Source organism: Cervus elaphus, chromosome 5 (assembly GCF_910594005.1).
Source record: "Cervus elaphus chromosome 5, mCerEla1.1, whole genome shotgun sequence".
NCBI classification, from domain to species: Eukaryota; Metazoa; Chordata; class Mammalia; order Artiodactyla; family Cervidae; genus Cervus; species Cervus elaphus.
In genome coordinates, this window is record NC_057819.1 from 34,696,951 (window position 1) to 34,710,121 (window position 13,171).

Sequence of the window (13,171 nt, forward strand, 5' to 3'; positions counted from 1 at the left end):
TTGCTGTTCCTACAGAAAGCCTAGTAAATTTCTGCCTCCTTTTTGTAAATTATAGAGTAAATTAACATATATATCTCTATGGGAATTAATTAGTGTGTATTAATGAATCATATATGCAATTCTATATCATCAATTCAACTAAGTAAAATTTGAATTAAGTCATAAATAAAATAAAGCACTGATTATAAAGTTGCTATCAGCCTACTTTGCCAACACTTATAGCAATTAAATTGATTATTGAAATTATAAAACTCAGTTCAGTCACTCAGTTGTGTCCCACTCTTTGCAACCCCATGGACTGTATGTAGCACACCAGGCCTCCCTATCACCAACTACCAGAGTCCACCCAAACCCATGTCCATTGAGCCAGTGATGCCATCCAACCATCTCATCCTCTGTTGTCCCCTTCTCTCCTGCCTTCAGTCTTTCCCAGCATCAGGGTCTTTTCCAATGAGTCAGTTCTTCCCATCAAGTGGCCAAAGTATTGGCCTTTCTTAATCATTTGGGATGGTCTTTGAATATCTACTAAAGAAAAAACAATTAAAACAACCCCACATTTCTTACCATTCACTTGGAAGATGTGAGTCTGATAGATGTTTTCATAGCCCTCTGCATAGCAGGTGTAATTCCCCATGTGAGTTGTGGTAACTTTGGTTATATACAAGGACCCATCATCTCCAAAGTCCTATAGAAAAAAGGCAAAATTAAATAGAATTAGCCATTTATCTTTAAAATATTTTTTATCAGTTCACATTTTAAAAATGTGTACTCAATAAAAAGTAAATTAATATATTTAAATTATCAAAATGACCACCGTTGATGGTTAGTTAGTTCAATAAACTTGGAAGACTTTATGGGCTATACTTACTTGTCTCAAGTTAAGTTTTGTTTTTTTTTAAGTATAACTTCTTAATATTTATTGGAAATACATGGGCTTATATAAAATAACTGAATTATTATATATTTATTCTAATTCAGCTTACATTTAAATTAATAAAGGCATATATTTTTTTTCTTATTTATAACTAAAACAAACAGCTCTTAACCACATTCCTCACATTTGCAATTTTTATACCCTTTAATTATATATTTACCCAGGAAAAAATATTAAAGCTGTGTGGTCTCAGAGATGGAATTTATAGCCATATGAATAGATCATGACTTTTTCAAGCCTCCTGGAAACAAGCAGTACATCAGACAAAAATGACTGTGGCCTTTCAAATTTATGAGGAAACATGCGTAACCATTAAAAAAGAGCAAATAATCTTGCATTTCTTGTCAAAATCAAATTCAAGAATCATCTCTGAAACAGTAAAGATGAAAAAAAAATACTTTGCTTTCATAAAGGCAATGAATATACTGGCAAAAATTATCTCAATCAAAGTTTTCAGAACTTTGGAAATAGACAAAGGCTTGCACCAGCCCACAGAGCATTTACTGGAAAAAGTGGCTGCCTCTCAGAAAGAACAGTGAGGCTGATAGTTTCCCTCTCTTCACAGCTGCATAGAAGCCTTGGATCACCAACTTTGTGATTTGACTAGCAGTGAAAATCATCATCCCTCAGACCTCAGAGTGGGAAAGAACGTATTTAAAACTCCTCCAAGATGCCATCCTCAGAAAATCATCACAATCTAACCTATGTTGCTGGTCCCTGAATATTTCCATTTTAATGACCTTTTCTGTGAGCAAGACTTGGAGCTGGGTCTCTCCCTGTAAATAGTCCTGCCCCTAAAGCTAGTTTTTGAAGAGAAATATCAGCATTTGTATAACATTACAGCTTCCTATGGCAGAGATATGCAGTGGAGATAGCAAGAACATCAAAACTCTTAGAAACAGGAAGGTGTCCACAAAGGAGTCTGAAAAGATCTGCATATTCCAGGAATCTAGAAGCCCACAGAAATGTGTAAGACTATGTGTACAACTAGAAAATGTAGACTTTCTTTACATTTTAGGAGTAAGAGAGAATACATAATTTCTCATCTCTATCTAAGCTTGAGGCCCTGCAGAGGCAGAGCGAAGGCTTAGACAGATTTGTAACACTTGCAGAAGTATTCATTGCATAATGCAAAACAGAAATAGAGCCCTGGACACTACATAATGATCAAGGGATTAACCCAAGAAGATATAAAAATTACAAATATATACACACCCAACATAGGAGCAACACAATACATCAGGCAAATGCTAACAACTATTATAGGGGGAACTGACAGTACCACAATAATAGTGGGGACTTTATCTCTCCACTCATATAAATGGGTAGATCATTGAGACAGACAATTAGTAAGGAAACATTCAATCAGTTGGACCTAATTGATATCTATAAGATATTTTATCCAAAAAGAGTAGAATCATGCCTTGGTTAGTTTTAAAAAATTGAAATCACTTCAAGTAACTTTTCTGACCACAACACTATACAATTAAATATCACCTACAGGGAAAAAAAAAGTGTAGAAAATACAAACACATGGAGGCTAAAGAATACATTTCTGAATAACCAACAGGTCACTGAAGAAATCAAAGAAATCCAAAAATACCTAGAAACAAAGGACAATGAAAACACAACTCAAAACCTATGGGATGCACTAAAAGCAGTGTTAAGAGAGATTTATAGCAATACAAGTTTATTTCAAGAAACAAGAGAAAACAACCAACCTAACCTTACACATAAACCAACTAAAAAAAGAAGAAGAGAAACAATAGCAACAACAACAACAATAAAGAAAAAACAAAATTAGTCGAAGAAAAGAAAATATAAAGGTCAGAGCAGAAATAAGTGGAAACAAAATGAAGGAGAGTAGCGAAGATCAATAAATCTAAAAGCTGGTTCTTTAAGAAGATAAACAAATTGACCTACCATTAGCGAGACTCATCAATAACAAAAGGGAGAAGACTCAAATCAGTAAAATGAGAAATGAAAAAGAAGTTATAATGGAAAATGCAAAATCAAAGAATCATGAGACTACTAGGAGCAACTATGTGCCAATAAAATAGACAATCTGGAAGAAATGGGCAAATTCTTATGCTTAAAAAGCTTGAGGCCTTATTTTTTTCTTAAAAAGCCTTATTTGATTCTTAAAAAGCATAACTTTTCAAAACTAAAATGGAAAGAAATAGAAAATGTGAACAGACTAATCACAAGTATGGAAACAGAAACTATAAAACTTCCGACAAAAAAAAAAGCCAAGGGCCAGATGTCTTCACAGATTAATTCTACCAAATATTTAGCAAAGAACTAAAACCTATCCTCAAACTCTTCTACAAAATTGCAGAAGGAGGAACACTCCCAAATTCATTCTAAAAAAACACTATCATCATGATAACAAAACCAGTCAAAGATATTACCAAAAAAAAAAAAAAAAAAGAATATTACAGGTCAATATAATTGATGAATATAGACGCAAAAATCTTGAAAAAATACTAGCAAATAGAATGCAGCAGTAAAAGGATCATACATCATGATCAAGCAGGCTTTAACCCAGGGATGCAAGGATTCCTCAATATACACAAACAAATCAATGTGAAACATCATATTAACAAATTGAAATATAAAAACATATGATTATCCCAAAAGATGCAGCGAAAGCTTTTTGATAATATTCAACACAAATTTATGATAAACAAAAAAACACCAAAATTCCAGAAAGTAGGTGTAGAAGTAACATCAGTTCAGTTTAGTCCATCAGTCATGTCTGATTCCCCCATAGACTACAGCACACCAGGCTTCCCTGTCCATCACCAACTCCCAGAGCCTACTCAAACTCATGTCCATTGAATTGGTGATGCCATCCATCCATCTCATCTTCTGTTCACTTCTTCTCCTTCTTCAATCTTTCCAAGCATCAGGGTCTTTTCTAATGAGTTAGTTCTTTGCATCAGGTGGCCAAAGTATTGGAGTTTCAGCTTCAACATCAGTCCTTCCAATGAATATTCAGGACTGATTTACTTTAGGATGGACTGGTTGGATTTCCTCCCAGTCCAAGGGACTCTCAAGAGTCTTCTCCAACACCACAATTCAAAAGCATCAATTCTTTGGTGCTCGGCTTTCTTTATAGTCCAACTCTCACATCCATACGTGACTACTGGAAAAACCATAGTCTTGACTAGATGAACCTTTCTTGGCAAAGTAATGTCTTTACATTTCAATATGCTGTCTAGGTTGGTCATAACTTTTCTTCCAAGGAGTCAGCATCTTTTACTTTTATGGCTGCAATCACCATCTGCAGTGATTTTGGAGTCCCCCCAAAAATAGTCTCTCACTATTTCCATTGTTTCCCCATTTATTTGCCATGAAGTGATGGGACTGGATGCCATGATCTTAGTTTTCTGTATGTTGAGTTTTAAGCCAACTTTTACACTCTCCTCTTTCACTTACATCAAGAGCTTTCTGCTATAAGGGTGGTGTCATCTACATATTTGAGGTTACTGATATTTCTCCCAGCAACATACCTTTACACAATAAAGGCCATATACCACAAACACACAGCAAACATTATCCTCAATGTTGAAAACCCGAAAGCATTTCCTGTAAGATCAAGAACAAGACCATTACTCTAGGAGGTGGTGACACTATATATAGAAAACATTAAAGATGACACTAGGAAATTATTAGCACTAATCAATGAATATAGTAAAGTGTCAGGATATAAAATTAATATACAGATATCTCTTGCACTCCTAATCACTACAATGAAAATCAGAAAGAGAAACTAAGGAAACAATCCTATTAACTATTGCAACAAAAAGAATAATATATAGGAATTAACTTACCTAGAGAGACAAAGGCTTGTTTGTAGAAAACTTTAAGACTGATAAACAAAACAAAGGTGACACAAGCATATGGAGAGGTATACCATGTTTTTTTTGTATTGGAAGAATCAATATTGTGAAATGACTATATTACTCAAAGCAATCTACAGATTCAATGAAATCCCTATCAAACTACCACTCACATTTTTCACAGAACTAGAACAAGCAAGTTCACAATTTGTGTGGAAACACAAAAGGCCCTGAATAGTCAAAGCAATCTGACAAAGAAAAGTGGAGCTGGAGGAATCAGCCTTCCTAACCTCAGACAACACTACAAAACTACAGTCATCAAGACAGTACGGTCCTGGTACAAAGACAGAAATAATGACTAATGGAACAAGATTAAAAAGCCCAGAGATAACCCTGCACACTTATGGACACCTTATCTTTAAAGAAAAGACAGAATCTTCAATAAGTGGTGCTGGGGAAACTAGACAGCTAAATGTAAAAGAATGAAACTAGAACAATTGCCAATTCCATAAACAAAATAAACTCAAAATGGATATAAAGACTTAAATGTTAAAGCCAGAAACTATAAAACTCTTAGAGAAAAGCATAGGTAGTGCACTCTTTGACATAATGACAGCAAGATCCTCTTTGAACCACCTCCTAGAGTAACGGGGGGGAAAAAAAGGGACCTAATAAACTTAAAAGCTTTTGCACAGCAAAGGAAATAGTAAACAAGAAGAAAAGACAACCCTCAGAATTTTGGAGAAAATAATTGCAAACCACACAGCTGACAAAGAAGTAATTTCCAAAGTATATATGCAGGTCCTATAGCTCAATATCAAAAAGAAACAGCCCAGTCAAAAAGTGGGCAGAAGACCTAAACAGACACTTCTCCAAAGAAGACTTTCAGATGGCCAATAAACACAGGAAAAGATGTTCAGCATCCCTAATTATTAGAGTAATGCAAATCAAAACCCAATGAGGTATCATCAAAAAATCTACAAACAATAAATGCTGAAGACAATGAGGAGAAAAGGGAAACCTCTTGCACTGTTGGTAGGAATGTAAATTGATTCAGTCACTATGGAGAACAGTATGGAGATTCCTTAAAAAACTAGGAATAAAACTACCATATGAAATACTGTTTCTACAACTGGGCATATACCCTGAGAAAACCATAATTGAAACTGATACACGTACTCCAGTGTTCATAGCAACACTATTTACAATAGCTAGGACATGAAAACCTATATGTCCGTTGATAGATGAATGGATAAAGAAGATGTGTTACATATATACAATGAAATACTACTCAGCCATAAAAAAAGAATGAATTTGAGTCAGTTTTAGTGAGGTGGATGAACCTAGAGTTGTTATATAGAATGAAGTAAGTCAGAAAGAGAAAAATAAACATCATATATTAATGTGTATATAGTAAATCTAGAAAACTGGTATTGATAAACCTATTTGCGAGGAAGGAATGGAGATGTAGATATAGAGAATGGGCTTGTGGACACAGTGGGGAGGAAGAGAATTGGACAAGTAGAGAAAATAGGATTGACATATATACAGTATAAAATAGATAGCTGATGAGAAATGCTATATAATACAGGGATCCCAGCCTGATACCCTGTGATGATCCAGAGTGATGGGATGGGGGAAGAGGGAGACTCAGAAGGGGGCTGATATATGCATCAGTCAGTTCAGTCAGTCAGTCAGTCAGCTCAGTCACTCAGTCGTGTCCGACTCTTTGAGACACCATGAATCGCAGCATAATTATGGCTTATTTGTGTTTCTGTATGACAGAAAGTAACAGAACATAGTAAAGCAATTTACCTCCAATCAAAAATAAAAGGAAGAGCATCATGCCAAAGTCTGGAACACATATTGATTCAAAGCTTTTAATTAAGTCTCTATGCAGTAATTAGCTCACCACTAGGTACCTGAGCAAAGATTGCAGTAACCACATAAGGAAAGTAAAGAAAAATAGATACATTAAACTTTAATAAAATTAATTAAAAAAAAAACACTTCTGTTCCCCCAAGGATACTGTTCAAAATGTTAAAAAATACCCTTCAGAAAAGGAGAAAATATTTTTGAATTATTTGTTTCATAAGAATCTTGTATCCAGAATATGTAAAGAACTATGTAACTGAACACTAAAAAGACACCTAATCAAATCAAAACAATGGATAAAGGATTTGAATAGTACATCTCAAGAAAGATTTACAAATGAGCAATAAGCACATAATTTAAAAATCTAGTATCATTAGTCACTTGCTACTGCTACTGCTAAGTCACTTCAGTCGTGTCCGACTCTGTGTGACCCCATAGACGGCAGCCCACCAGGCTCCTCCGTCCCTGGGATTCTCCAGGCAAGAACACTGGAGTGGGTTGCCATTTCCTTCTCCAATGCGTGAAAGTGAAGTCGCTCAGTCGTGTCTGACTCTTAGCGACCCCATGGACTGCAGCCTACCAGGCTCCTCCATCCATGGGATTTTCCAGGCAAGAGTACTGGAGTGGGGTGCCATTGCCTTCTCCATCAGGGAAACGCAAATAAAAATCTCAATGTGATACAACTTCAAACTTGTTAGAATGGCTAAAATTAAAAAGATGGATAATAACAATTTTGGAAGGGTGTGGTAAAACAGGAAGCTTCAGACTTTGCTGATGAGAATATTAAATTGTGCATCTACTTTGGATCACAGTTTGGCAGTTCCTTAAAAAGTCAAACAAAGAGTAATTATATGTATAAAAAATTCACTGCTAGGCATATACTTAAAAGAATAAAAACATTTGACTGTACATAAACTGAACATGAATGTTCAAAGTAACCTAAAAGCAAAAGTAACTCTAATACCTATGAATTGTTGAATGGACAAACACGAAATCATACATCTATACACAGTAAAACAATTTTCTACTTAAAAGGAAAAGATACAGATATATACTACAACATAAATGAATATTGAAAACACACTAAATGAAAAAAAAAAGTCTATGAGTCTATTTGTCTATTTGTATGAAATATTCAGAATAGCCAGAACCATATAGGTACAGATTAGTGGTTATCAAGAGCTGAGGGGATGGAATGATGGGATACGGCTTCTAATATATACGGAGTGATACTACTCTAAACTGCAATCATAATGATGACTGAAAACTTTTGTAAATATACCAGGAAACACTAAATTGCAAATTTTAAAGGGGTTTGTTTTATCATATGATGATTACATTTCAATAAAACTGCTATTAAAAATAAATTATGCATGGAATACATAAATACAAAAAATGAAATATACTAAAATAAAACTGTGTATCACCTTGTCTAATGAAATCTTTATGAGTATGGAACAATTTATAAATCTAGAAAGAAGGAATAATCAATATGTTTATATAAAGAAGAAACACTCTGAACTACAAAATATTGTAAGCATTAAAAGATAATAAACCACAGGATGTCTATGCAAAATAAAAATAACAAAGCATAAATGCATTGTAATCCTTAGTTGCAAAGCAGTTATTGTGTCAGAAATTGCTCTAATTCATAAATATTGACATATTCAACCTGTAAACCAAATCTATGAGAAGAGACTTCTAAAACCCTGCTGTTTGGGCAGAAGATACTAAGAAATTAAGTCATCTCCTAAATTTCACTTGGCCCTTAATTAGTAAATAGATCCAGGCTTGAAAAGCTGGGTAGGCTTATTCCAGAATGTGGGCTTTAAACCCCTATACATGGTACCTACCTTGTCAATCATGGATTGACCTAGTGATTTAAAGAATAAAGAAGAAAGTGAAAACAAAAATGTCCAAAACAGAGATCAAATATCCTGGTAGGTTTGAAGAAAACAAGCTAGAAATACAGTGGAAGTTATGATGAAAATGGAAGAAGGGAACCTGGACAGATCTCCTGAGGTCACAAAACAACAGCATTTAAAATGAGTCAACAGTCTCCCTGCTTTCTCAACAACAGAAAATAAAGACAAATAAGAAGGTGCTGATTCACTCCCTCCTCTTAAAGTGTAATTTGTAATACCTTCTCTTAAGGCAACATTTATTCCCATGTTCTTACTGTTATAACAATTATATCTAAGCATTTATAATTTCCTTTCAATTTCTTTTAATGAAATTACTATTCATTTTTCTTTTTCTCAACTGTAACTATTGGGTTGGCCAAAAAGTTCTTTTGGTTCTTAAGTAAAAAAATAAAAGACACATTTTTCATTCTGACCAAAAAATTTATTGAACATCTTCACTACTTTGTTCCACGATCTTCTGCCATTTTCCAGGTGACTTTATAATTCCATCTTCCCCAAACTTTGTATCTTTTTGAGCAAAGAACTGTTCTAGGTGCCTTTTACAGTCTTCCAGGGAATTGGAAGTTTTTCCATTCAGAGAATTTTGTAATGACTAAATAAATGGAAATCTGAAGGTCCAATGTCTGGTTAATAAGGCAGATGAATCAGAACTTCCTAGCCAAGCTGTAAAAGTTTTTGCCTGGTCATCAAAGAAACATGTGCTTTTGCATTATTTTAATAGAAGATTATGCATTTTCTGTCGAATACTTTTGGACACTTTTCATCAAGTGCTGCTTTTATTTGGTCTAACTGGGAGCAGTACTTGTTGGGAAATAATTGCTTGGTTTCCCAGAAGGAGCTCATAATAGAGGATTCCCTTCCAATCCCAGAATATACACATCACCTTTGCATAAAGACTGGCCTTTGGTTTGGTCGGTGATGGTTCAGTTCTCTTACCTTACAATCTCTTTTCTTCCACATTATTGCACAGTATGCACTTGTCCTTGCCTGTCACAATGTGCTTTAAAAGTGGAATATTCTCCTTGTGTTTAGAGAATCACATATGGAAATACAGTCAAGTGGCTATTTTTGGCTTATGTGGAACCCAAACATCAAAGCAATTAGCATAATCAAACTGGTACGAATGATTTCCAATGCTTGATTTGAGTATTGGTTATCTCTCACATAAAATAATGATTATGTTGATTGTTCTCAATGAATGTCTCAATTTGATCTCCATCAACTTCAACTGGTCTCCCAAATCATGGAGCATCATCCAGCGAGAAATCTCCAGGGCAAAACTTCACAAACCACTTTTGACACAGTCGATTCATCATAGTACCTTCTCCATATACTGTACAATTCATTTTGTGTGTGTGTATGTTTCAGTTACACTTTATCTTTCTTGAGATAATAAAGCATAATATGCCAAAAATGCTTTTGCTTCCATATTCAATATTAAAATGGCTACACAAAAACTCACAAATTTTGATTTTTTTTTAATGCACACTGATACGGAAGCTCATAATACAATCTTACAAAAATGCTTCAAATGAAGTTCAAGAAAACTAAGTCCTACTAGAGCCATTTTGTGGGAAAAAATGAACAAATATTTTGGCCAACCCAATATAAGAGATTAGTCATATCATGTTTTGGCACCTCCCAGGGGGGCCTCATGGACTTGCAGGAAAAGCCTCATATCTTGCCTGATAGGAGAGGACTTAGAGATTTAACCCTAATAAGGATGTCAGTGTGTGACACCAATGTGTCATAGCATCCCCTATATGACCATGGGTTATCTAAAAACAGGGATTCCACACCACCATTTAGGCTACAGAACAGAAATGCCAAACAGAAAGGTCAGACTTAACCCTCAGGTTAACACTAAAGCAGGTAGGTGGCATATAGCTGGGTATAATATGGGAGAAAGCCAAACATCTGTAGAGATCAATTAAGTATGATAGAATTAAAATATTTTGAGAAACATTATAAGCCAAAAATAATTCTCGATAACCTGAAATTTCATAGTAAGATTCTCAGTTAACGTAAGGCAAACAAGTACATAGAACATGCACATACAGGAAAGACTCCTCACAGCAGAACAGACAAGGGAGACCAAGTCAGAACAAAGGTGAAATCCCTCACTGAACAAGAATAAATGGAAATCATCATAAAAACCCAAAGTATGTCTCATATGTGTCATTATGTTTATATTTATTTATGCCAAACTGTACACAGGTCTCTTAAAGTCAATTTCCAAATAATACTTTTTAAAAAATTTTTTATTCTGTATTGAAGTATAGCTGATTCCCAGATGGTGTTATTGGTAAAGAACCAACCTGCCAATGCAGGAGATGTAAGAAATGTGGGTTCGATTCCTGGGTTGGGAGGATCCCCTGGAGGCAGGCATGGCAACCCACTCCTGTGCTCTTGTCTGGAGAATCCTGTGGACAGAAGAGCCTGGCAGACTACAATCCATGGGGTTGCAAACAGTCGGATGCGTCGGAAGTGACTTAGCAGGCATGTACAGAGTTGATTAAGATATAATGGTGTAATAGTTTCAGGTGAATAGATCAGGGACTCAGCCATACACATACTTATATCCATTATCACCAAAACTCCCCTCCCATCCAGGCTGCCATATAACATTGAACAGTGTTCCATGTGCCATAGAGCAGGTCCTCATAGTTTTAAATATCCACAAAACCTGAAATAAACAACTTTTCCAGATGTTTTCCTACATAACTACCTACAAAGCATTGTCCTTTCCAGATTACTATAATCAAGATTCTTTCACCCAATGATGTGAAAATTTTCCACGAATATAACCTTTAGAATGTTTATTATTTTATTTTTCTATGTATTATTCTGCAATGTGAAGTCCCTTTAACTTAGATACTTTCTAAATTAGCATACTGTGTGACCCCCTTCTAATTTCTATATCTTTTAATATTTTTTCCTGTTTCTTTCAAGTAGAAGCAAAATCTTCCAGACTCAAGTTGTTTCAATATATCATTTTATAATCACCTTCTCAAACAGCATTTCTGAATAAACAAGAGTGTCTCACCCCTTCAAATGAAACATGGACTGCTTCACTACATTTATAATACAACTCAATAAATATTTATTGAGCACTTAACTATGTCACACACTGTGATAAATAATTTAAATAAATTATCAAATTTTACCCTTAAATAACTTTTTAAAAATGTACTACTGTTAGCTTCCTTTTATATAGAAGAAAATTGAAATATGCTGATAATTTGGGGATGATCTGAGATCACCAACTGCTGTGATCTGAATGTTTGCCTCACCACACACTTCATCTGCTGAAATCCTAAACTTAATGTGAGAGTAGGCCTTTGGAGGTTGATTAAGTTGTGAGGGTGGGGCCCTTAAGAATGGAATTCATATCCTTGTAAAAGAGACTGCACAGAGATGCCTTAGCCATTCCATGCTTTGATGACACAGGGAGCTCTGGTGGTGAACTGGGAAAAGGGTATCTTACCCAGAATACTAATGTGATGCCTTGATCTTGAACTTAGCCTCAGAACTGTGAGAAATACTTTTTTGTTGTTTATCCCATCAATCCTGTAGTCTTTTGTAAACAGAAGCCCAACAGAATAAGACATCAACCAAAGAAAGCGGTCTAAGATTAGCATCCAAATGGTCAGATTACAGAACAGAACTCTTGTTATTATGCAATTGTTCAATGTTTCTTTACTTTGTTACAATATTGCTTATGTTTTATGCTTAGGTTTTCGTTGTTGTTGTTGTTTGCTACCAGGCATCTTAGTTCCCCAATCAGGGATCAAACCCACACTTCCTGCATTGAAAGGCAATCTTAACCAGTGGACCCCCAGGGAAAGTGAAAGTGATGTCACTCAGTCGTGTCCGACTCCTTGCAACCCCATGGAATGTATCCTACCAGGCTCTTCTGTCCATGGGATTTTCCAGGCAAAAGTACTGGAGTGGGTTGCCATTTCCTTCTCCAGGGGATCTTCCCAACCCAGGGACTGAACTCTGGTCTCCCGCATTGTAAGCAGACACTTTACCATCTGAGCCACCAGGCAAGCCCCCAGGACCTCCAGGGAAGTCCCACACAATTCTTAAACCATATTCCTTTGCCCCAATTATTCATTATTTTAGTGAAGCTTCAAAATTACCTGTGGAGATTTTTTCATATGGTTACATCAGCCCTATGCTTTACCTCCATCCTGATTCATCATTTCTACTCTTCGTATTTCATTTTCTCAGCATTTTTTACAATCTTAAATAGATTAAAACAACTGTGTGATTTGGATGCTCGGCCACGGTTGAGAGTTATGGCTTTAGAACAGATGCTACTTGAATTCAGAGACAAAATCTTGCACTTATTCTAAATCCCCATCACACCTTTATAATCTTGCTGCAAATAGATTGTCCATAAATATTTCTTCAGTGATTAAATCTTTATGAACCTCCATACCATTAGAAAGTTGCCTCAAGGCACTAATGTCTGGAAAGTCAATAAAGAAAAAAAAACACCTAAAATCATTTATTTTGTTGCGTTGATTGGTTATATTATTTAAGGCAGCACAAAAGGAAACTAGAAAAAAGGAAAATCTGCAGCG

General features: G+C 35.3%; 1 protein-coding gene across 4 annotated transcripts in view; it reads right to left on the reverse strand.

The window, feature by feature from the left end:
• FSTL5 (follistatin like 5) overlaps positions 1-13,171 on the reverse strand; it is an 864,807-nt gene that overhangs the window by 219,915 nt on the left and 631,721 nt on the right. For all 4 annotated transcript variants that reach the window (XM_043902330.1, XM_043902328.1, XM_043902329.1 and 1 more), the window contains exon 8: positions 565-685. In XM_043902330.1, the coding sequence (XP_043758265.1) occupies positions 565-685 (121 nt within the window). The remainder of the gene's footprint in view (positions 1-564; positions 686-13,171) is intronic.